Here is a 25,915-nt window from a genome sequence, read left to right as displayed (position 1 = left end):
CCACTAATAGTGTGTGAGAGTCCCTCCTCCAAACAGAAACATCTTTAAATGAGAAGGAAGGGCCAAGCAGAGAATTAAGTAAGCCATTCCCAAGAGGTGCCTAAGGGCCAGGCACGAGCTCTTTGAAAAACAATGAAACGTCAAAGAAATGAAACCACTGTTTGATGTTGCTTAAATGTGTCTCTTTTAAGCATCCAATTCCAAATGATAAACGTGAAGCCTAAAACTACCTTCTTTCTGTGCAAACCCACGCAGTTTTACTACCAACGGTGGGAAACAGCACAGTAGGAATGGTGAGGACAATGTGAGGAGTTAAATATGATCTTCTGTTTCTGGAGTACAACAACATCAAATGTAGAACAGTTGGCAGTTTGCACACTTGATTCCAATTAGTTCCTTCCTGGAGAACTTGCTTATATCGTACACTGTGAGCTATTCAAGTTTGAGGCCAACTGAGTGGGACCAGAGGAAAATTGTACTTAGGCAAAAGCATGCATTTCCTGAGGAGGAGCTAAATTAGGCAGGGCCACTCTAACAAGGGGTCAACTCTCCTAATTACAGAAGCTAATCTGTAAAAATATTAATTAGGAACTTTTTAAAAGAGTCTATGTTGGAAGGGAAACAGAATTATTTAAATGCAGGTAATGTCAAAGGAGCTTGAGCAGATGAATTCCTACATGTTTTAGAACATGAACTATAAATACAGTGACATATGCATGTGCTAAATAGTAACCATATGCTTGGCCCGTGTCTCGGGGTGACAGTGGGGAATGGTGGGGAGTATGGTGAACTGGAAAGAATACATGCTTCTTTTAAAGGGAAGTTATTCAGTCTCCGATAATCTTTACCTTGCAATAAATACAAGCCTAGTGTTACTAGATATGATTTTTCAAGACATGATAGAAATCTGAATTTTTAGGCAAAATCAGATTCTTAAATGTTGGTAATAAATTTAAGTTATGATTTTTTTAAAAATGTAGTGTGGATCAAAAAGAACCTGTTTCGAGACCAGGGAGGGCTTATAGGCTGCCCATTTGTAACCTCTGGGAAGGTTCTCTCTCCAAGTAGTTAAACCCATGACATTGAAGGAAATTCTTTTTTTTTTTTTTAAGTTTATTTATTTATTTTGAGAAAGAGACAGAGAGAGTGAGTGGGGCAGGGGAAGAGAGAGAGGGAAACAGAATCTTAAGCAGGCTCCGTGCTGTCAGTGCAGAGCCCTATTCAGGGCTTGAACTCATGAACGTGAGATCATGACCCGAGCCAAAATTGAGAGTCAGACCCTTAACCAACTGAACCACCCAGGTGCCCCTGAATGAAATTCTTTCAGATCAGAGCAGATTAATATTCTTCTCACTCCCTTTCCCCATTAAGACTTTGTGTTAAAATGCAAAATAGTTCCAGGTATACTGGATTCTTTGCCATTAAAAAAAATCAGCCATTAGCTGAAATTATGCCTTAGCTGAAATTGAATTAAGACTTTAGAAACTTAAAATTATAAAGGACACCCAAAGGGGGATAGTATCTAGTTACAGATGGCCACTGCTCACATAATTCTAAGGGTGGAAAATTTAGACCATCCATTCCATTGCTAGAAAGCTTTAGTTGTAAATGTTCCCTTGTAAATGTTAAGCCCAAATTCACCTCCCTGATTTCCTCCCCAACTTCTCCATGGTGGTCTCCAGAAGCTACACATAGTAAGCATAATAATTCCTTTCCACATGGGAATTCTGTAAGTTTCTGAAGATGCTCTTGCAAGGGTCTCAATCCTATGTGTGAATCTCCATGGTTACTTCAGACCTTCCTCATTCCACCAGCATCTCATTATTGTTCCACTGCTCTTTGAGCAGATCTCCACAGCAGAGCTTCATGTGTGGTTTTCTACTGTATCTGAACATAAGACTATCTTCCAGAGTAGACTGTGAATTTTGTGGGTGGTTGGGAGCAAGCTCTATGCATTTGTGTACTCATGTCTTTTCATGTTGGTTGGTACATGGTAGACACTAAGAATCGATGGAAAGAAAGAGGAAAGAAAGCTAGGAAGAAAAGAAGAAGGAAAGGAAAGAAAGAAAGGAAAAGAAAAGCAGGCAAGGAAAAGAAAGAGGGAGGGAGGGAGGAAAGAAGGATGAGGAAAAAAGGAAGGGAGGGAAGAAGGAAGGAAGGAAAGAATCTGTGAATGAATTTTTAGTATTGTTTCCAGATCCACCACCACCTTTAATGGGCATGCCTTTGTCAATGCCATTTTTAAAATGTGTGACTTGGGCCATGGTCTAAATATGGACAGTGTTATGTTAAGTGAAATAAGTCATACAGAGAAAGACAGATACCATATGTTTTCACTCTTATGTGGATCCTGAGAAACTTAACAGAAGTCTATGGGGGAGGGGAAGAAAAAAAAAAGAGGTTAGAGTGGGAGAGAGCCAAAGCATAAGAGAGTCTTAAAAACTGAGAACAAACTGAGGGTTGATGGGGGGTGGGAGGGAGTCAAGGGTGGGTGATGGGTATCGAGGAGGGCACCTGTTGGGATGAGCACTGGGTGTTGTATGGAAACCAATTTGACAATAAATTTCATATTAAAAAAAACCATGGAATTGTAAGACATGAAATTAGCTCTCTTACCCTGGACACTTACCCAAAGATCTTGTCAGCTTTTTTTTTTTCCTCAGAGGTATTCTTGTTGGCTATGAAGATAGCTATCTGTCCTTGTTTTTTCTTTTTCCTTGCATGAACTGCTACTAAGTCAGGTTTCCCTAAATTGGCATTTGAACCCAAGTTCCACACTTTGTATCTGCCCCATTAAATTTCACCCTGTTATTTGCAGCCTGACATATAAAGATCTGTGCTGGATCTCAGTTTTGTTGTCTGCCCAGTGCATTATCTCTCTGCCTCTCTCAGAGCTCAGTTTGCTGTCAGAACTATGGCTGTTGCTGAGTTGTCGGTGAGAGCCAGCTGAGATCATTGTCTTGGGGGAACGGGACTGTCAGCATAGAGTGCCTTGACCAGGACAGGCCTGGGTGGAGCTCCGAAGCAGGGGCTGCTCTGGGGACCAGGGAAGGGACGCAATTCATAGAGAGGGGAGGGGGCTGAGAAGAAAGATTTCTGGTGAAAATGAATTTTACTTTTTTTCACAAATTTTTCTAGGGCTCAGTCCCACCATTCTACTTTAGAAATGTGAACAATCAGTTACTTCTTGTTTCTTTTTACCTCCCACACATATTGGGTTCATCCTTTTGCAGGTACTCTGAGCTTTATTGATGTTCTCCCCAGTTTTCTTTCAGTAAAGAAAGAAATAAAGTAAAGAAAAGAAATAAAGTAAAGAAAACATACGGGCATGTTTTTCTCATCTAAGTATGTTATCAACATCACGATTCTTGCATTGACCTTCAATCCTCATTACAATGATGTTGATGATAATAATGTCACCTTGCTCTGTACAACAGTTTATGTTTTTCAAAGCACTTTGATGTAAATCCCTGGGTCTTTGCAGTAGCCTAATGAAAATCACACAGTGGGTATGCTCAGGTCTACCTGACAGGTGCTCACTGCCGTGGACAATAAAAAGGGTGCCAGTGCTTCAGGAAAGCCCAACTTACTCTAGAGAATGATCAGCAGTAGCCCTTCAGGAAAATCCATGGAAGAACTTTTGGTGTAAGGATATCTTTCTTTCAGAAGTTTCCTCTTCTCCTTAGTAACGTTATTCTCTAATTAGCATGTTTCAATCCTTATGGTTCTCATTTAAGAGAGATGGGAGCTTGCCTTTTTCAACAGCAAGGGCTAGCTTTCATTATTGTGTCTTATCTTTTTTTCTTTATAAAAAATAAAAGAAAACCGAATTGGGTAGTTTACTCTAATACAGGAAATTACTGTTTGTTTATAAAATATGCAGTATTGCAGATCTGCCAAAGATTTAAAAAATGTCAAAAGAAAGCTCCCTTGGATTGGATTGACCAGAGATTTGTCTATTTTATGGGTTCTACCAAAGAAATAGCTCTTGCAATGATTTGCAGTTGAATTGGTCTCATCTATTTAAATTTATTAATGCATTTTAATTTTTTTCTTGTAGTTCCTTAGTTTAAAAATATCTTTTACTTCATTCTTAATTCCTTATTTTTCTTTTCCATTTCATAAGAAACATTGAAATATGTGAATTTGCTAGGATCAGACTCTGATATTTCTGTGCCATCTTCATCAAGTTTATATATGTGGTATTTTCATTGTCTCAAATCTCAATGATATATAAAGGAGAGGTTGGTTGACTGCTCTGTGATTCAAGAATTATTATCTGTTGCCCAAGTAGTTGGGATTTTTGTTGTTTGCTTGCTTTGGCCTTGTTCTCTCTTTGACTATTAGTTTCTGATTTTGCTTCATTTTTAATTAGTTCAAAGGTACTAGGTTAATTTCTTGTGGTTAAGTGAAAGGAGTTAGTAAGGGTCAAATAGGCAAAAATCAGTGCATTGTTTGTTGGAGAAATAATGAATCAAGATACTCAGCCAACATTAAGTGACTGACCATCTATTAAGTGCCAGGTACTCTGTTAGGCAGATAAGATTCTTTCTCTGTCTGCAAGAACCCTACAGAAGGGGAATTGATTATGTTATGAATTAACAGGAATTGTTTTAATTGTCTTTAGACTTTCTGATTCACTAAAAGGTTGCAACACACCTAGTTTGCACATTGCTAAACTGCAAGTCTGGGTTTTCTTCATGAATGCGGTAATTGCGTAACTAAGGAACCTCCCTATTTTCTAATTATTTTAAAATGAAGGACGTATAAAAATTGGGAAGGTGGATTTACCTTGAGCTAATGACCCCTAATTGAGGCTCCTCACTGCACAGACCTCTTAGAAGGCCCTGGCACTGGGTACATGTGGTCATACGCTTTTGTCAAATTTGAGAAGGTAGGATTTTTCAATTCTTTTTCTTAACAGGTTCTTCTGGATCAGTTCCACTTCTAGTCAGAGCAGGATGTTGGTGGTGATGTGTGGGAATGCAGTATTTCTGCGATACTCTCATAATTAGTTCCCGTGAAAGAAGAGAATTTGGACAGACTTTGTCAAACAACTGACATATTGTTTCTTTCTTTTCTTTTTTCCCTAGGAGCAAATTTATTTAGCAATTTCTATTCCTCTTTCCACCCTCCCCTTCTCCCCACCAATGAAATAAACATGTGATTTGAACTCAAAATACCATCATTTGTATGAGACCAATTAACACTTAATTTCAATTTACCTCCAGCACATATGGTGGATGGTTCAGCTGCTAAAATTTCGATGCAGGACTTCTTCAAAATCTGGAAAGAGAGGAAATCAAAAAGTCAAAGCACAGCTTATTTTATTAGAAGCAGAGTTTTGCTTTTAGTTACCATGATAGGAAGGTTCAAGGACATTATGTTGTAGTGGGTGGGTGGGTGGTAACATCTTTACTAATATTAACATCAAACATTTAATGAGCCAACATTATGATAGATGCCTCTGGGTGTCCCAAATGCCATGAGAATTATTCATTCATTTGTTCTTTCAGCAGATACTTAGGGAGTCTAAGATATGCCAGTCTTGGTTATGAAAGGTTTAACATCTAGTTGGGGAAATGGGACTTACACTTGAAAAGATAAATAACAATGCCTTGTCATTGTGGTAGGTGCAGGGTGAAAGGGCAGATACTAGGAGCTGTGGAGTTCATGGGGGAAAAATCACTGAGGGAGGGCTAGTAATTGGGAAGGACTTTATGGAAGAGGTGGGTGCTGAGGGTAGGACTCTGTCAGGTGGAGAGGAGTGAGTTTAGGGGAAGGTTGGGATCCAGGCATGGAATGGCCTAAGCAAAGGCAAGGAAGTAGAAATATATAAACCTCTTTAGCTGAACCTCTTTCAAGGAGCTTGAAAAGTAAAAATAAAAGAGTGATAATACATAAAGCTGGAGAGGTAAGATGGAGAATCATTTTCAGATCATTCAGAATTCCCTTTTTGTTAGAAAAGTCTGGAAAGAAGTTTCCAGAGACGACACTTAAGGCTGCTTGTTGTGCCTCACTCTTTGGACCCTGATAGCCTCTCTTAAATGAAAATGGACTCTTCCCTCCAAAAGAGTGTCTTGTAGGGTTGAGAGGAGAGTGTCAAGGAACCAACCCCATCACCACACAGGGAGTTAATCAAAGCTGATTCTGGTCAAAGCAGGTTATCTGACTGGTAGGGCATAAGCTTCTCTCCACCCTTAATGAATCTTGTGTCTGGTTGAATATTGATTCTCAAATTTCATCCAAGCATTTTAAACAAGTATAGGACACGGAGTTAATTTACCAAGTAAATGAAATCTCCTTATTTAAGCCTTACTTAATTTGGAAATTGAGATGGTTCGGAGGGCTGAAGGAAACTATGTCTCTATTTATGAAAGGGGCATTTGTTGAAGGAATTAATAGTGAAATTATAACATTTAAAGTCTGTAAAAGGAAAAAAGCTTCTTTTGGCTTTAGGAAACACCCATTTGTTTGCATTGATGTATTTATATATGCTTCTTTGTCCTAGCTTAAGTGACACAGACACCATAAGACACAATGAATTACAAAAGGGGAGAAAATGGGTTAAAGAAAAAAAATAAGGGGAAGATGAAGTAAAGAATGAGAAGAGCATAAAAAATATATACTGTGAAGAACTTATGTCCTTGCTAGGAATGGCTCATGGATTTAGTTCTAAGCTTTCCAGTAGCAAATGAGAAGGACAGGCAATTTTTATGAGATTCTCAATCACTGGAATAAAAAACAAATCAGTTTCTCAGAAGAGATAATATTTACCCATTCCAGAGAGAAATCTGGGCATCCTCAGAGAGAAGCATTGTGAAAGGAAATGAATAAAATGAAGACCATACTTCAGAAAATCTTTATCTCATGTGCAGATGACAACACACTAAAATTTAGTCATTGAAACAGTCTTTCTCACAATCATGTGTTTTAAGTAATTCTATAGACCCAAAAGTCCTAAGAAGTAATATCTCTTTTTTTTTTTGACAATTCTAGAATTCAGAATTCCAGCTACTTTTATTCCTTCCTGCTCTAGTACAATTTAAAGGCATTGTTGTACATTGATTTCTCTATTTGTTTTCAGCTTCTACAGGATACCACAGTAAGAACCAATTTGTTCCTTTTTGTCAGCATTTGCCTTGTTTCTCTGGCTTCTCTTTACCCAGCCATTCCTGCCCACCTCAAACACAGGTAGAGCCTCAGATCCCCACCAGTGCCAGGGACTGTTCCGACAGCAGAACGAAATTCCCACGTCTATGTCCATCTTGGGTAGGGTGAGTGGTCCTCACACACCTGGCTCTGGGTACCTGGTATCACCACTGAGCTCCTGAGTCCCCTTAATTGTCACTTTGACTTGAGATCAGGGCCCCCGAGGATGTATGTGTGGCATCTGTATTTCCTTTCCGGCTTTTCCACCTTTCCCATTCCATGGTTTATCCAGACCTTTAGGTCTCTTATGTAGGTAGCAACATCCTAGGGCTGGGGCTTGCTTGCTAGAATACTGGTGTGCAGGGGCTCATATCCCAGAAGACAATTGTCCTACTTGAATCATGATGACTGTCTACTCCCAACCACATTTGCTGCCACTGGGCTCTTCCTGCTTTCAGCTGGTGGATGCCTTGACTGAGGGAGGTAGCCACCCCTTTCCACATGTCCTGAGGCACAAACCTCCAAACAGGCCACATTGGAAGAAACAGAATTAACCCATATGGAGAAACTTAGTAAACAGTGGCATCAGAACAACACAAAGCTATTTTTTTTTATGTTTTAAATAAAAACATGGCATCTCTTAATAATCTCTTAATAAATCATTTTATCATCCACAACTAAAGATTTCAAAATAGCCCAAGAATAAAAATTGAGCTATTGGATCTATCCTGTCCCCATTCCCAATCTCCATCAAAACACACAAATGAAATTTTCACCCATGTATGTTCCTGACTTGGAACCAACATTTTTGAACCAACTTTAATACTGAATCAGGGGTCGGTAGAGGAAACACCCGTGAATCTCTGACCACAAAGACACACTAGCAGGTTTTGTCATAATAAACACATGCTGTATTATTCTCTCAAAGCGTCTGCAATTAGTTGATAAATCTAAGGAGTGTATGAAGGGCCAAAAAATGTCAGCCAAGCTCTATGATTCAATCCAGTAAAAACACAGCTTTCCCAATCTTAACTTAAAACATCTGGAAGGGATACACTGCAGCCAATAGAGCAAAATTTATCAGTGAGGGGGATGGGCAGGATTTGTCTGGGACTGCGGCTTATATTAGTTTGAAATGTCTGGTTTCAAAAGGTAGGAAGTCACAATGGCAGTAGGTGGATTTGGGGGGTTCCCTTGGTTATTAGCAGCCCAGACTATAATCAGTCTGTCTGAGCTGCAGTAGACAATAGATTAGTTTAGGGTCTGGAGACTGGATAGGAGTGGTAGGGGCAGGGGATCTGTCCCCACCTTGAACAGTGGTAGCCATGGAGGATTCACATAGAACATTGGGAAATTGCTTGAGGGAGTGGAATGGACTCATACAGGGTCAGGGCCATGTTAGAGGTGACAGTATAACTGGCTTCTTATGGAGACTGGGCTAAGACCACTATATGTCTCAAGTATAATCCAACGTGAGGAGTGGGTCTTGGCCCTGATTGTAAGCCCTGAACTATCGTCATACAAATCCTTTCACTTCTCCGAATCCCAATTTTGGAGAGCAGTTTAACATACTGAGGATAGCTTGGAATCTGGAATCAAATGGCTTGGGTTAACTCCCTCATGAGCAGTGTGACCTTGGGCAAGTTCCATAACCTCTCTGAGTCTCTGTTTCCTCATTTATAAACAGTACCTACTGCATAAGGTTGTTGAGTTGGGAAGGTTAAATGAGAATACCAGCAGTGCCCATAGCACAGTACCTGGAATCCCAAAAGTTCTCAACTAATGGTAACTATTACTCTGAAGAACTTGGGCCCTGGAGACAGATGAGATAGATTTGAGCTCTGAAAAGATTTATGTTCAAATCTGAGCTACCACTTACTGGCCGTGTGGACTTGGGCAAGCTATTAAAGCTCAGTTTCCTTTTCCGTAAAAGGGGGATTAAGAAATACACTGACCTCAAAGGGCTGTATGATGGTAAAATGAATGACTGACATAAATGCAGAGACATTTAGTTTGTAAATTCAACTGGACTTTGGTGGTCAAATTCATATCAGATTGGAGAGTCAGGAAGGGAGTGAGTTCAAGGAAAACTGGCAAGGGTTTTGGTCTTACAGACAGATCTAGACAGATGTAAAGGGTCAGTAGATAGTCATTTAATGATTCTTGGGCCACCAGCCAACAAGTGTCCTTCATGAAAATAAGGTACCAAGAAATGTGATCAGAACAATCTTAATAGTAAAGCACTTAGGAGAATGTCTGACATATATACCATCAAACAATGGTAGCTGTTGTTATTACTTTTGTTAGTACTACTATTATTTCTACTTCTCTTGGGCAAAGACAGTCAGTAGCTCATTCTATGCTTCTATCCCATCACCCATCCCTGGCTCCTGCTTAATCATATCTGCTGAAAAAGAAACCCAAAAGATGGCTAATGGTATCTTCCTGCCACCTTTTGGACTGATTTCAAAAAGAAGAGATATGGGGAGGCAGGTTTGAAATCCACAAACAACTATATAAATGCAATGTGGTATGGTTACTTTTGCTCACTTCATTAGATTGTTGGGGGAGTAAGAGGAACAACAGATATAAAAGAACTTTGCCAAGTAATAAGAGCTACTTAATATATTTAAAGTGAAATCTATTGTGGACCAGTTCAGGTTGTATATAAAGGTTTATTTATTTATTTATTTTTTTGGTTCCTAAAACTGTAGTGTCCTTTTTTTATAAAGTTTGCAGTTTCTGCAGAGATTTCTCAAGAATCCTTAAATAATTGTGGATATTCACATAGAGTTATCAGGAACCCCTCCCTTACCATACACACACCCAATTTTTTTTCCCCTAATTGCTCTGCCTCCTTCCCCAATAAACAACTGATTTTTATCTACTTGGTCATTTCCTGTTGAAATATTTTTTTGTTGGGGCACCTGGGTGGCTCAGTCAGTTAGGTGTCTGACTTCAGCTCAGGTTTGTCAGTTTGAGCCCTGCGTTGAGCTCTCAGCTGTCAGCACAGAGCCTGCTTTGGATCCTCTGTTCCCTTCTCTCTCTGCCTGTCCCCTGCTTATTATCTCTCTCTCTCTGTCTCTCAAAAATAAATAAACATTTTTTAAAAAAGATTTTTTTGTGCCTGTAATAAAGACCAGCCTCTTTCACCCATTCAGAGTATAGGGCCTTTTGCTTCCATGCATCTGTCAGAAAGTCTTTCAGAGCACGTTCCTTGGTGCCTTAATTGTCATGAAAGGCACATTCTGGTTTTAACGTGTCTGGAGCGTGAAGTAGGCTGGTCCAAGTTTGGTTAAACCACTTATTGACTGATTATGTCTATGTAGTTCTCCAAGAAAAAACTTAGCAGCTGTCCTTAACCTCACCATCACCCTTCAAACCGAATATAGATTTTGCCACCCCACCTATGCCCTGGTGATTTTACCAATAAAATATTTTTGCATCCATCCACATTTTCGTATAGATTGCCATCCTTCAGAGGACTTATTGTAGTTGATAATTATATGTTTATTTTTTTTGATTGTTTGGTCATTGTCTATCTTTCTCCTTAGACTATGAACTCTAGAGGTGAGGACTGCATTTGTTTTAACCATCACTACAATCACAATGCCTACCTGGAACATAGGAGGCACTAAATAAATATTTATTGAATAAATGAATAAATGCTGTATCTACATGGCTTCATAAACTGGCATTCTAGCATATTAGGTATTGGTTTTCCTTTTTCTCTATAAATGCAATTTTAGGGTCTTTTAAATAACAGGGCCATATTCTATACTTGTAACACCTCCCTCTTCTTTTATCTTTAATCTTTAAAAAATGCTTATTGAGAGAGACAGAGAGAGAGAGAGAGAGAGAGAGAGAATGAGCTAGGGAGGGGCAAAGAGAGGAGAGAGAAAATTCCAAGCAGGCTCTGCACTGTCAGTACAGAGCCTGACGCAGGGCTTGATCTCACAGTGAGATCATGACCTGAGCTTGAAATCAAGAGTTGATTACTTAACTGACTGAGCCACCCAGGCCCCCCACACATTGCTTTTCTTATTAGGCACCACCACTGTTGGGCACTGCTTTCCCAGATGACCTATTTCAATAACTCTGTTTTTTTTTAATGGCTTATCTTCTCAAACAGTAATGCTATAGGTCTATCATGTCCCCATGTCTAAGATCTAAACTGGCCCATTTTGTAAAAGGCCTTGACCCCTTTGCTTGAGAAAAATGGAGAGCTCTGGGCTTGGGAGATGAGACTCAGGCTCTCACAGAGGGCCACATATACTATTATAGCTGATGGTAGAATGCACATTGGCTAAGGCTGGGGACCACTGCTTTTAGAAAACGCTTAGGACATACAACTGTGTCATTCATGCCTTCAGGATTTGCAATGTTGCCTCCATGAATTTTCACTTTATTTGATCTCTAACAAAGTGTCTTTTAAAAAAGATAGTCACCTTTCCTAATTAAATTCCACTCCATACTTTAAACCAATAATCAGAGCTATTGTTAACTATGGATATTATCCTAGATCCTTGTCCGTTGTATAGAATCTGCATTTAAAATAAAAACCTACTATTATACCCTCATCCTTCTGGGATTCACATATGATTTTACGTATACTCAGACATTACGCCGAATAAATACTCTAAGACACAAGAAACACAATTTAAATGGATTACTGAACTTTAGACAGTAAGGCTTATCCTCAAAATATGCACAAGTTTTTGTCTGAGGGGAGAGGACCCAGCTCACTTAAATAAATATGACTCTTCTCTCCATTAGCTTCACATTCAGTGAGGGTCTGGTGTGAAGGAGCATAGCACAAACAAGATTATGAAACTGAGGAAATTCATTCCCCGCCCACCCCCCCGCCCCAAACTACTTTCCTCTCCTGTTTGCAGGAGGAAAGCTCAGATAGCTGTGAACTCCAAAATGTGGTTTATTTAGGAAGATGAGCTTGCTGACCTCCTGAATATTGGGGAAGTCAGTGGCCCTCCTTGAGAGCTGAACCCTGCAGCATTTCACCGGTTTTTGTTCTGAATTCTGGTGTTGTTTTTACAATGGGTCTTAACAGATTCCTAGATATGAGGAGGAACCGCTGGAGGAGTGGGGGTGACCTGAGGAGTAACCGAACATCCCCTCTGCAACCTTGGGAGCTGCGTCAAGCTATGGGAATTTTTATTACATTTGGACTCTTCAATAAGCCAAATAGAAATAATAGCTTAGTTGAAATGGCCTGAATGTCTGCAATGCCTGAGTCTAGTAACTGCTGAGGCAAATGTTTTTTAGAAAGATTTTCTGCTCACTACAGAAACTACAGTTGATTCTTAATTTATGTTTTGTATCCAGGCCTGCTAATGTGAACGGAGCCCCAAATGCCATCGTTTTATAGATGCAATCTTGGAAGAGAGGGTGGGGGGAGGACCGAGAGGATTTTGCAAGAAACAGCCACAAAGCTGCCCACTTGTCATGAAGTGTAGGTCACAAATGCCATGCAGCCCTCTGGGCTGCTTTCTAATGAATAAATATGCAAAGCATAGCTTTGGACACCATGAAAAACATAACAAATGGGGCAGTCTCTGTGATTGCACTGTTTAGCATCTGACCAGGATGAACGGCAGATAGCATGAAAAAGGTCCAAGTGCCAAGCCAATGATGCCAACAGTTAGTGCCACTGGGGTTCAAGGCAGGGAGAGTTCAAAGTAGAGGAGAGCCCAGGGCAGGCTCCTTGGAGAAGACAGGACTCAGTAGGGCCTTGAGGTCCAGACAGGCTTTGGGACGGGATTCAGATGGGGCAAAGGAAAAGAAGGGGATTTCCTCCGATCACAAACAAGCCTGACTTAAGAGGACGGCTGCTGTTGCTGAATTGGGCCTCGCCCTCTGCTAGCTCTAGAAAAAGGGTTTGTTCAGTAAAGTCAGGTACTTTCCAGGACTGTGGGAATCCAATGTAGATTTTGATTGGAGGAAAACCCTTAGCAATTCCTGAAAAGGTCTTGGAAGATGGGCTTTGCCTTTTGTCATAGCTTTGTTAGGACCTGGGCCAGACTAGGGGGTACAGGTCTTCTAGTTCCCATGAGTGAAAGGGAGAAATCAGCACAGAATCTGGTTTTCATAAATAAAATTATTTCATATGCATCACGGAATAGATTTATTCTTCGGTTTCACTGATGTTACAGCTTCCTTGATAACTGGAATGTTTGTGCCAAAACTTGTGAGAAATCCTTGCAAATATAGTTGTGTTTGCTCAATACTTGTTTATTGTTGATCAAACATGCAGAATGTTCTATGCACTGATTTACCCTCGCTTAATAGGAAGCCCAAGACAGGCTGAAATATTTATTCCAGGGAAATACTCCTAGATGGGCATGGCTTGGGGCCGGCCATTGGGTTCTCCTTCTCATAGACTGCACACAAAGGGGCACAGCTTGGGGGAGGAGCTGGCATCATGGTAACCAGGCCAAGTGTTGGGATTCAAAGTTGAAGACCTATTTCAGTGGTGTCTGAACCCAGCTTTCATGCAGGTTCCCGTTTCACTGCCTGCAGCACTTTTGCAAAGGCAAACAAAGACCCAGGAGACTTGCTGGACCTTTGCTTCATATTTTTGCTTGAGGGCTGGCGCTACACTTACCAGTTGTGGTTAGTGGAAATTCCCCGAAGAAGCCACAATAAGGGAAGGCAAAGGAATAGTTTCTTCCTTTACAGTTTTACTGGCTTTAAAGGCTACAATCTTTCAACCACCCAAAGTTTGTCTTAAAATTTATCAACCGTATTCTGCAAAAGCAAGTAGAAATTCTGTCCTCAGAGGTAGAGTCCTGAGCATGTGTGGAAGGAAAGACGTTCTTTTCAGCCTGTGTTGAGCTGCCAGCTTCTCGTGGTGGTAGAACTTCATCTATTGAGCAGAAATCGGTATTTTCCAAAGTGCTCCCCCATCTAATAGTAAAAGGTGAGGAGCTCCCCTGCCCACCCACTGTGCACTCTGGTCAGACCACGTGGGGTTTGGTCTTGCCTCTGCTGTGCCTATGTGCACTGCATCACATCATTCATTTCACACTTTTGGTCCTCAGTGTCCCCTTCTCTGAAATGGAGCTACTTCCTGGCCTACCCACACTATTGAGTAGAGCCCTTTGGCCATTCACATTGTGGGCATTAGAGATGGAGGTGAGTGTATTCCGGATCACTGCTCACTGCCATGTGGCCTTGGATAAGCTAGCTAATCTCTGTCCTTATGGCATCTACTTTTGTAGAAAAGATAATGGAATCCACACTAAATGGTGGTCGTGGGAATCTGATGAGATGCCTATGTAAAATGATCTGCACAGTGTCTAGAACCTCAGAACTCACTGTCATGTTTACTCTCCTAAGGCAATAGAGGCAGGGCAAACCCAGACCCCTAACAGCTATGTGTTCTTGGGAAAGTTATCTGAGGTTCAGTTTCTTCATCTGTGGAATAGGAATAAGAACATTTTCTTCACAGTGTTGTTATGATGCTAAAATGGGACCATATGAAATGGGATAAATGAACAACGTCTGGTCCCAAATACGTTATCTGCAGCTGTCGATTTCTCTCTGCCTTTTCCCTATGTCCTAATGAAGAAAGACTAAAACGGGAAACAAGTGAGAACGTGAAAATAACACATTATACAAATCTAGTAGGTAAGTACATCTCCCTTAGAGTAGAAAGGACTGGGGAACGGTGAGAGACCAAAACATAGGAACCAGTTGGTGGAAGCAGAGAATCCTGGGATTTGCTGAATCCAGGCCCTGGATAATCAGCTCTTGGTAATCCAGTGGTAATTTTCCACTTCCTGACATTCGCGGCTAAGTATTATGGAAAGAGCAGGATCTCTGGAACCAGGCTGGGGTTCAAATTCCCCCTCTCAACCGTTATAGGCAGGCAGACTTGGGGCAATTTCTCCGACCTTCCTGCACCTCAGATTCCTCGCCTGTACAACTGGGATAAAACCTTCTTCAGAGAGTGGCTGTGGAAGCGTGCAGCAGAAATGCTGGTGGACAGAAGATGCTCTATAAGGCATTGCGATTTTCCTTTCTTCACAGGCTAACGTCACTATTGATACTGAGTGTGTGTTTATTCATTATTTAGAGGAGATACGGATAAACTGCCACGATTCTAGATTCCCTGCGAGTCTTCATTTAAGGCATCACTGTTCTATCGTCAGACTTTGTATTGGCTACAGGCTACAGGTTCCCACCGTCCTTAGAGGAAAATAGCATGGCCCTCTAGGCTGTGTGGGATGGAGCCTTTGCCTTCTCACTTCCGGTCCTGCCATTCTCCGCTTCAGCACTGCTCTCCTTTTGATTCTGCTGTGCTCCATCATAGGGCTGTGCTCAGCCAGGAATGAACATGCCCATGCTCTTCCGGGGGAGGGTGCTACCGCTTTTTTCAGGTCATCTCTTCAAAGGGGCCTGGGCTCTTTGGCAACCCCTTTACTCTCCATCTTGGTAGTTTGTTACTACTGTTATGCCTTTTATCACAATGTTAACTATACATATTTGTTTAGTTACTTGTTCCTATGCATCCCTCCCACTAGCTGGTACACTCCACCAGGCCAGGGGTTCCATCTACTTTACTTGTAGCTGAATGGCAAGAGTGTACTCTAGAAGGTTTTCAGCGAGTGCTGGATAAAAGAGTAAATATTAGCTTCTGCATCTTGATTTGGGATTTAAACATAAGGTCATTACGGGCTGGAAACCATATGAACCATCTGAGCTTGCTGAGAGCTGCTCTGTACTCCTGTTTTGGATAATTAAGCCCAGCCCTATTTTATTATGAGAAAATAACCAGCCACAAAACAACATCCATGGGAACAATCTGGAGTAGATGCTTCCGATTGGGGGGTGGGAGAAAACAAGAGCTTTCTTTTTAGTATCCAGAGAAGAAATGAACCCACGTCTTAAAAATAGCCAACTGTAGGCCTTAATTATTTCTGTCTGGCTTGAGAAAGATGAGCCCTGCCATACTTGTCCCCTTTTCTCTGTCCAAGCAAATGAATTAACAACTGCCATAAACATGGGTTTCAAGTGTTGGAAGGAAGGAAACCACAAGCATAACTCCCAGATAAAAGCTCATAAGAATGTTATCATTCAGCTCAAGTTTGGAGACTGGAGTCTCAAGTTATTATTTTCCCCCCTGTTTTGGGGAGACCATTTTGTGGAAATTCCTTAAACAACTTTGGAGTTATTTCCTTTTGGGGGTGGGAAGAGCTTTCCAAACATCCGGGCTCACATTGAGCTTGGGTGAGTTGCTAAGGTTGAAATATTCAAGGACAACATCAATTTGTGCAGATAGAAACAATTCTAATCCTTTGGGTAGGAACTGACTCTTGAATGATGTGGGCACATGGTTCATAGGAACCTTTGAAGAGGTAAGAGTTGTCCCTGTTCAGAATCCGGCCATCTGAAGGCAGGACTGTGCAGTAGCTGCAGGGGGCTCTTACCTCTAGATGTCCCCCCCCACCCCCTCCCATTCTTCTTCCTACACACATGGACACCGCCATCAGATTCTCTTCTTAAATATCACTTGTTAGATGTTCCAAATGTTTCAGTGATCACACCTACTAAGTTGGAATCAAAACTCCTTCAAAGCTTTTATCAGTCTGGTTCCAAACCAATGTCTAGGCTTATTTCTTATTACTCCTGATCCTTTACCCAAACTCTACCCCCAGACACACAGGTATTATTATTATTATTATTATCCTCAGAGTATACCTTTCCTTTTCCCAGACTTTGGGCTGAGGTCATGTCATCTCTTCCCTGGTGCTACCCATCATTCCTCCTTGGTCTTTTATGGATTCAGGTCTGCCCCACCTTCTCATGATGGCTCAAGCCCACAAGAATCCACTTCTAAGCTTCATGATCAGCCCCAAACCTCCTATTAATCATGTTTTGCACCATGTGGGTATTGTTTTATATGTTTACTGCAGTTCTTGTTGCTTACATTACCAAATATGACACACTGATCCCAGAAATTATTCGGAGCAAGGTTCCCTCACCTGGGGATCCATTATTGGGACTGATAATTCTCTATCTCTCAATAATTGCCACTTTCTGGTGAAAGTAGTTCGAGTTGATTTCTGTTCCTTATAAATAAACACACCTTGAATAAGATGACTGTCATCTGTACATATTTAAGGTAGGAGTTCCCAACCTGAGATGAGATTATTTTTCACAATTCTGAAAATTTAAGGTCACATGTATCAATGTTCTGAAAGTGCACCTGGGGGAATTATTAACAAAAAACATTCAAAAAATGCAGATTCCTGAGCACCATCTCATACTGTCTGCAATAGAATCTTTTGGGGTAGGGCCTGAAAATTGGTATTGTGAACAAGGTTCCCAGGTGATTTTTATGTATGTTCAAGAAAATCTAGAGGTTTGGGGGAAGTTGACATTAATGTCCATTTTATGATGGGGAAGGGAAGTGGAAGAGGAAATGATTCATATGTCTTGAGTACCTATTATGTGCCTGGAAAAATATTAGGCAATTTTACCAGTGCTATCCCTTTTAATCCTCAAACAGGACTTACCACCAATCCCTTTTTTTAAAATAAGGAAACAAGTGAGATAACCCATCCAAGGATCTACAAATGGTTAAGCCATTGGGCCAGTATTTAAACTCAGATGACCAGCTCCAAAGGTTTTGTTTCTCACCCTGCAGGAGTTCTTTGCAAACCTTGGAGGGAGAGAGAGGGGACCTGATGGTACAGCCACGTTGGAGGTTTCCTAGGTCAGTCTGGGGGAGCTGGACAGATCCTGGTACTGTCTAGTAACCTCTGGATTAAGACCCCCTTGACATCTGAAGGAGATAGTGATCCTCTGAGCTCTGAATTTGCATCCTGGACCCTGAGTCTAGAGTCTGGTGGGCTTCCACTAGAGAAACTGCTGGCCATCTGCCCAATCACAAAACCTAGAAGTGGAGGAAACAGTGCTTCTAGACTTCATTACAGGTCCAGCACACAAACAGGCCTTCTGGCTGTGGCTTTCAAGACCAGCATCATCCAATAGTCCAGCTGAACCAAGGGCCTGGCTTACGTATGGCAGTAGAAAAGAGAGACCATGGAAGCCAGTGTCTTGTTCACTGACAGGAAAGGGGTGCTAAAAAACCACTTTTGTGTGTGAGGGATTGTTCCATCCAACCTAGGTTGAGGTGGAAATAAGGAATGGTGACTGTGAAACCTGGAGAACAATGAAGCCCTCATATGTGGGGACGATAGGTCTAAAGCTGTGGTTCCAGGAACATCACCTGAGAAGATCTTAAAAATCCTGCTCCAGATGACCTCAGTAGGCAGCCAAGGTAAAGAACCACTGGTCAAAAGTACCTCCAGTGATCAAAAGATATAGATTGAGCCTGCAAATGCTCTGAAGGCAGTTTGCATTCAGTCATGGTTGGGAAAGCTGAGGTCAAGTGCACACCATCAACCAATGTTTCTAGTATGAGAACTGGAGGCACCTGAAGTCTGGCTTGCCACAGCACAGTTTCCTTCAATTTTTAATTTACCTTGTAGGGTAGAATTGGCATAGGAAAATGAGAAGAGAGACATGCGTGAAAGGCAAGAGGGAGAAGTGAGACATAACAGATAACAAAGATGTTCAGAGGAGTGCTGTCTCAAGCAGAGAACACCAGGGAGGAGATTGGGGAATTTTCAGTGGATCAAGGGTCAGAATGTGCCCAATGTCCAGTTTTAGAGGAAGTGCTCTACTCACCGAGTGGATGATGCCTTGCAGAGCCTGAAAGCCGTCATTTACAGGAAACACATGGTCCTTACTGTCCGCAATCCGAGCCAGCTGAGAACACAGCAAACGTACAAACACACATGGAGATATGTCAGGCTTGGCCACAGAGAATTTAGTCTAGGGGGCTCCATCTACTTTTAGAACCCGGAGGAACTTGAGGCCTTGGGCCTCACTGAAAAGCCCTTAGTAATAATGAGAATACCAGCAGCCTCTCTGGAGCAGGACTAGAGGATTGGCTCCAGCTTTTACATTTGTTTTAATACTTTTCTCCTTGGGACAAGAGGTAAGATTGCTCAGCTAGATGAACATTTGGCCTGGGTTGATGTATTTATGGATTTGGGGACAGGCCATTGGCTCATTTTTCTCCCATTCACTCAAATTTCTGTTGGCAACTGTGCTTGAATCAAATAGACTCAAATTTCCTTTCAGAGCAACTTTAAAAATAAATTCAAGCTTTGGTGTTGGGTGAGGTCAATGAATGGAGACCCTTACCTTTTGCCCAAATTGCTCATTGAGGAAAGGACCCTTGCAGTTGGTTTGGCTCTCCTGCTTTATGGAGCAGAGGACAGGAGAAAGGAAAATCTGATCTGTGGACTTTTCTACTCCAAATCTCTATAGTTCTGTCACTGCTAAGTCATAGTCAGTTCCAGGACTTCCACTGATTGCAAAAGTAACACATAATCAATGGGAAGTTTCAGAAAACCCAGGAGTGTTATAAAGGAAAAAAGTTTCTATCTACCTACCTATCTATCTATCTATCTACCTACCTATCTGTCATCTATCTAACATCCATCCATCCATCATTTTTCTATTACTGTTAACTTGATACACTCTGTAGTCTTTCATACTTCCCCTACCCAAAGGTACACATTTATTTTAAAAGTGTACTCATACTCTTCCCACTATTTTGTAACCCTATTTTATTGACCTAATAACTTATTATAAGCATTCTTCCATGTCATTAAAGCAAAAAGAAATGATGAACTACATCGAGGAGCATTTATATAAGTTGTTAGCAAAATTTCACATTTTGCATATATATACTAGCACATACTTTTTGTCCACTTGCCAATTACAACTGACCCTTGAACAACGGGTTTGAACTGCGTGGGTCCACTTAACATGTGATTTTTTAAAAATCGATACAGCACAATACTACAAATGCATTTTCCTTATGGTTTTCTCAACAACATTTTCTTTTGTCTAGCTTCTGTGTTATGAGAATACAGTATATAATGCATATAACATACAGAATATGCACTAATCAACTGTTTATATATTATTTCCAGTCAATAGTAGGCTGTTAGTAGTTCAGTTTTGGGAGAGTCAAAAGCTGTCCATGGATTTTTGACTTGCCATGAGGTTGGTACCCCAACCCCTGCATTGTTCAAGACCCAACCATGTGTTTATTTTCTCATATTGAAAATGCACTGAATTTCTAATGGGAGAAAAGAGATGTTTGACATTTAAACAAAATTAGATTCATTAAATTAAATGAAAAAAAAAACCCAACCAACAAGTTTTCTAATTTTATTCAGCTCTGTTTTGACACCTTGGCAATTTAATATCTACCAAGAAAGTCAACCAAGGAAGATGCTGCCTGGATAGTCTGTGTGCAAAGGCCCCAAGTGCATTGGCGTGGCTTCATGTCCCTTACACATCCAATAATTCTCACCTACTCAACATTTGTGGAAAAATAACCTAAGGAGTGTTTATGCTGCTGATATACCTTCTGCACGAATACATGTTCTCTATCTTCACAAGCTTAATATACTCCCCAACCTGAGGAAATCCATGCACATACCTGTGTTTCATTGAAATCCTTCACACCAACACAGTAAACAATTGCACCAAGATCTCGGGATCTGTTAGCCTGGGTCAATGAAGAAAAGCCATTAGAAAGAGAAGTGGCAAACATACTCCTTTTGGGTTAACCAGACTAACTTCCATGATCAGGTATTTATTTATTTATTTAAAAAAACTTTTTTTTAATGTTTCCTTATTTTGGAGACAGAGAGACAGAGCACGAGTGGAGGAGGGACAGAGTACCTGAAGCAGGCTCCAGGCTCCGTGCTGTCAGCACAAAGCCCAATGCGGGGCTTGAACTCACGAACTGTGAGATTGTGACCTGAGCTGAAGTCAGACGCTCAGCCGACTGAGCCACCCAGGTGCCCCAGTGATCAGCTTTTATTAAGCACTCCCTATGTGCCAGATACCATCGTGGGGAGGGCAATCCCTGTTCCCAAGGAGCTCATTCTCCAGTAAACATCACAACCTAATGTAATGTGTGATGGACATGAGGGGAGTGATTAGTCTAACAGGAAGCACTAGGAAAGAGCCATAGAAGTAGAGTCTTGATGAAAAGATTTGAAAGACTGGGGGGTGGGGGGGGGAGGGGGAGGGTAGGAAAAGGGACTGTAGGCTAAGGTAAGTCTTATAAAATATTCTGGGGAAATTATTGTTCTTTTCCTCTGAAGAATTTTTATTGACATATTTTTCTTCCTTTGTAATAGCAGCATGGTATTAATAGAAAGGATGTGATCTTTGGAACCCGATATACCTAGGTTTGGCTTTGCTCTGCAAAGTGTTTGAAGATTCAACAAGATAACATATGCAGAACTCCCTATACAAGGCCTAGAACAACACAGATACTTATAAATGTCAGCACCCTTTGTGAATAAGGCCTTTTTCGTTCCCATAAAATACACTGGCTTAATGGTATGGGAATTACGGTCTATATTTGAATAGGTGAACCCATGACCTTATTTACAATTAAGTATTGTGAGGACAACATAATGAATTAACATACATATTTTGGCTTGATTTTAATATTTGCTTTAGTAAAGGCTCTGATATCTTATTTCCAGGTTGTTCTGTGTTTCAGAATAGAAAATAAAAATTGGAAATCATTGGAATACATAGTAGGTGCTTAATAAACCATTGGTAGTAAACATGTAGTAGGTGCTCGATGTATGCATACTGATTTGAATTGTGCTCCTCTCCCATCCCTCACTTTAGTATTCAGACCTACTTGGTATTCAGATAAATATATATATATATATATATCTTTTTTCCTTCATGTTCCAAATATGCCGTGTTGCTTTAAGGATAAAACAAACGTTTAGACACAGTCTAGCTCCAGACTTATCTGTAATAACTTCTGTGACTTTTCCCCTCTAGTTGGATTTTATATAGGATTATCAAAAATGGGATGATTTATTTCTTTATACATCTTGGGCTTTATCTTTCTTTTTCAGAAAGCCTCCTTCTCTTGGCACTGGCACTCCAAATATGTTTCCAAATTTGTATGCGCCATACCTAAAATTCTTTTCTACTAACCCCTATTTTAAGCCTCTGACATCCATCATTTATTTTATATTCAGTTACTTCCTTATTAGGGTTTTTACTTCATTTTGATGATTGTTTAACACCCAAAATAAGCATTCTGCATTCCCATTGTATAGTTAGTTTCAACTTCAGAATATAGAAATATATTACTTTCCAAATGCTCAGGCAGGGTCTGTCACATTTACTTGTGTGTTTCCCCATTGTGAAAGATCTTTTGTACTAGTTATGGGTAGGGGGGAAGTAACGTGTTTACCTTTGCCCTTTCCTCATGCCCTTTCCTAGAAGAGGCTTCCAAAAGCCAAACATCATTACATGGTAAGTAATGGGCAGCAACTTCACCTATTTCCCTAGTATCAGGCAAAGTGCCCAACACATGCTGAGCTCTCAGTTAACACTGAATGAATGAATGAATGAATGAACAAACGAATGAATGAATGTATACTTATTTGCCAAGAGAGCTGAATTTAAATCAAACAATGGTCAAGAACTTGAGGTTAAGTGTAATGCTCTAATTAACTGCTCCCCCAGAGGCCAGCATGTCCTTCCTCACTGCCTTTTTCCTTATTGTATTTCTTTCTAACTTGGTCCGAATGAACCTTTGTCACCTTGTCAGTAATGGTGAACTAGCTTCTTGGGCCAATTACACACGTAGTTCAAATCTAAGATTAAAAAGGAAAGGATTTCCTAAATATAAGCATTACTTTTCAATTCCTGAATAAATACATAAATATAAAAGAGTTTCCTGAAACTCTTTATTCAAACCGAAGGCTTCATGTAGAATCTTTCACTTGCTTTAAACAGTACTTTTTTCTTTCACTTGCTTTGAAGAGTACTTTTTGAGAACATAAAGAAAAGGAAGAAGAAACACCGCAGGAGCAATTACAATGTCCTTTGTACAAATTAATGTTCGACTTTGCTTCTCAGAGTGAGAATCTCCATGATTAATATGTTCTAGCAAGAGTGGCTCTTACATATGTCAAATACTTCTTTTCCCTCTTCCTGTTTTTAGGAAAAATGGAGAGAAAATGGTACCAATGTTTTTGTTTAAAAGTGATATATAGTATTTCAAAACTGCTGGATAAATATAATGCTTTCAATAAAGTCATGGTAGACAACTTTTATCCCTCCAAACACAGAGTAATAGGCAAATATTTTGAAAGGGGAAAAATATCTATCATGTGTAAGATACAAGGGTTCACTTTTTAAAAATGAATTATTACTACTATTATCATTATTATTATTATTTTTTTTTACAAATAACACACTATTTTACCCAGGGATTTTACAAAGACACCGATCATGTTGTCTGAGTAGAAAGATTGCAGCCCATTTGAAGAGGAAGAAGCCTTGTTTCCATGTCTGTGTTAGATACAGGCCAGGCCATTGCTTACCTCCCTCTCTGAATAGAAAAAGAGGTCTTCATGGAGTTCCCCATCGGTCAAAGCAATGATGACGCTGGCCGTCCTGTATCCTGCTCAACACAACACAGACCCACTCAGTCCATCCCGCCGAACGCAGGGAAACCCCCTCAGCCCTGGGGTTGATCTCTTATAAGCTCAATCACCTGAGGTCAATATCGTGAGAACCAGCAACTTTTTTTTCAGGACTAGAAGCAAGTTCAGCATGGAGAAGCATGCATCTTCGTGTGGGGACGACTCTTGGGGGAGTAGGTTTTGTTTGTGGATCTCTCAGTCTTATCTCAAAAAATGGCCAAACCTGCTGAAATGGTCCCTGGACTGATATCTGGGAGTAGCTTCGGTGAATCAAATTTCTATTATTTTCTATTCACAGTCCATGTGACTGAGGTCAAGGCCTGGGAGGAAACTCTACCACCTGGGCTGTTCAGGAGTCTTTCTCACATGCTGTAGTTGACCTTATACATCACCCCTTGAAGAAGTGGGCAAGGAGTTATAGCCATCATGATTTACAAGCTGAATGGAAGTTATCATAGCAGTTGGCAAAACCTACTAGAATTCTTTCAGTGATTTTTAGACTTCTAGTAACATTGCTGATGATTGGTTTATACTAACAAGTGTTTGTGTCGATACCAGATCTGTTCTGTTTGTTGTAGTTGAGAGGGAAATAGGAAGTAGATACCTCTACAGGCTTGGGAGAAAAGTCCCCACTGTAATATTGGATCTCTTTCAAAAGATTTGCCTCAGATAAATAAATACTATCCATGAAGGACACTGCAGTAATAGTAATAACAGCTAAAATTATAACAAGTATTTTTTCTATATGTTAAATACTCTGTTAAGTACATCGTATGCATTCTTTTTTCATGTAAATCACACTGGTATCTTCATCTTAATATCATATCCAATCACAGTAGTGAAGAGGCTTGGAGCTTGGGAATGGACAAAAAAAATTAAATTTGACATAAGAATCCAAGATTTTACTAACCTTTCCAAGTATTTATTAGTTTAATGAATTCAACATGCAAGCTGTTCATGGGCATTATAGACTGTGGCCCATAATTTTTTCATTATTTTTATATAACTTTTTTTGGCATCAGCAAGACAGAATTTGACCTGGTGTGCGTCACCTTGCTATACATTTCCTTCTATGTGATGATCTGTGTAGGGTTATGGGCAATGTCACATAAACCTGTTGTAACATGAAATTACTGAGACACTTTATCAGAAGCAAACACAGAAAAAAAAGTTTGACAATTCATATTATTGTCTCACCTTGACTGTTTTCATAATAAATCTGCTCACTGGCCTGAAAAACACACGGAAGAGACGTTAGACACACAGCCTCTGTTTGCCATTCTGAGCGCCATAGTGGGCAGCGGGCTCTGGTGCTCGATATATAGGCTGGCTCGGTCTTGATTCTTTATGCGATGCACCCAGGCTTCGCTCAAATACCAATCGACGGCATTCATCTGAAGTTACCCTGACACTTAACCCATATACCTGTGAACGTGGATCCATGTCTTACTTGTCACAGACTTGGACCTGTCTTCCTTAAGACTGAAGTCATTGACATTCTGTCTCAACCACTGATGCACCATATAGAAAAGTTTACCCCGGGAATGCCGGGGACTTGTGTGTGGCATGATTCATGTCAGCCAAGCATTAGCTAACAAGTCCTTTACCAGGATCAGGGAAGAATCAAGGAAACTCACTTCTTTTGGATAGGGTTAATAGTGTACAAGCTTGCAGGAAAAATTTGTTTACCTTCTTGCCATTGGGTGTTGTTCTGGTACATGTGTCTTATCTCATCAGCCAACCTTATGTTAATGTTTCCCTGTCACACTTTATATTTAGAGTGGAAAACGGTTTTAAAATTACCCTTTCAAATCCTTCATGCATGTAAGTGTCTCCTCCCGGCAGGACCTTCTGGAGTTCTTCTAGGCCCTGACGGATCTGTTCCCTGAAATCCAAAGACACCCTGTTAGTCTTCTTAGAGCCTCTTATGCTTTCCTGTGGATAGACAGATGCATTAACCTTTATCTTATCTCTGTGGGTACTGCCATATTATCCCAACGGTCCCCCAAAAGCCTATCAGAGAAAAAGTCTTTATAGTATGTTATCCATTCTGGGTCAGCCATAGTGCGGGGTAAGTGAAATCTCAAGGATTGAGAGAAAGGAGCCTTTTGCAGGAATATCCACCTGCTCAGAAGAGTTTTCTGTCCTTAACAGGACAAAGTTTTCATTCTACATTG

The 25,915-nt window shown here is 40.5% G+C and overlaps 1 protein-coding gene across 4 annotated transcripts in view; it reads right to left on the bottom strand.

Moving 5' to 3' along the window:
- ANTXR1 (ANTXR cell adhesion molecule 1) overlaps nucleotides 1–25,915 on the bottom strand; it is a 221,566-nt gene that overhangs the window by 142,167 nt on the left and 53,484 nt on the right. For all 4 annotated transcript variants that reach the window (XM_047851232.1, XM_047851233.1, XM_047851231.1 and 1 more), the window contains exons 4-9: nucleotides 25,542–25,623; nucleotides 24,936–24,969; nucleotides 23,637–23,716; nucleotides 20,702–20,770; nucleotides 18,868–18,948; nucleotides 5,226–5,286 (exon numbers count right to left, since the gene is read on the bottom strand). In XM_047851232.1, coding sequence (XP_047707188.1) covers nucleotides 5,226–5,286; nucleotides 18,868–18,948; nucleotides 20,702–20,770; nucleotides 23,637–23,716; nucleotides 24,936–24,969; nucleotides 25,542–25,623 — 407 coding nt within the window. The remainder of the gene's footprint in view (nucleotides 1–5,225; nucleotides 5,287–18,867; nucleotides 18,949–20,701; nucleotides 20,771–23,636; nucleotides 23,717–24,935; nucleotides 24,970–25,541; nucleotides 25,624–25,915) is intronic.

This window comes from Prionailurus viverrinus, chromosome A3 (genome assembly GCF_022837055.1).
Source record: "Prionailurus viverrinus isolate Anna chromosome A3, UM_Priviv_1.0, whole genome shotgun sequence".
NCBI classification, from domain to species: Eukaryota; Metazoa; Chordata; class Mammalia; order Carnivora; family Felidae; genus Prionailurus; species Prionailurus viverrinus.
The sequence above is the reverse complement of the archived record's forward strand: the minus strand, read 5'-3'. Positions and strand labels throughout refer to the sequence as shown.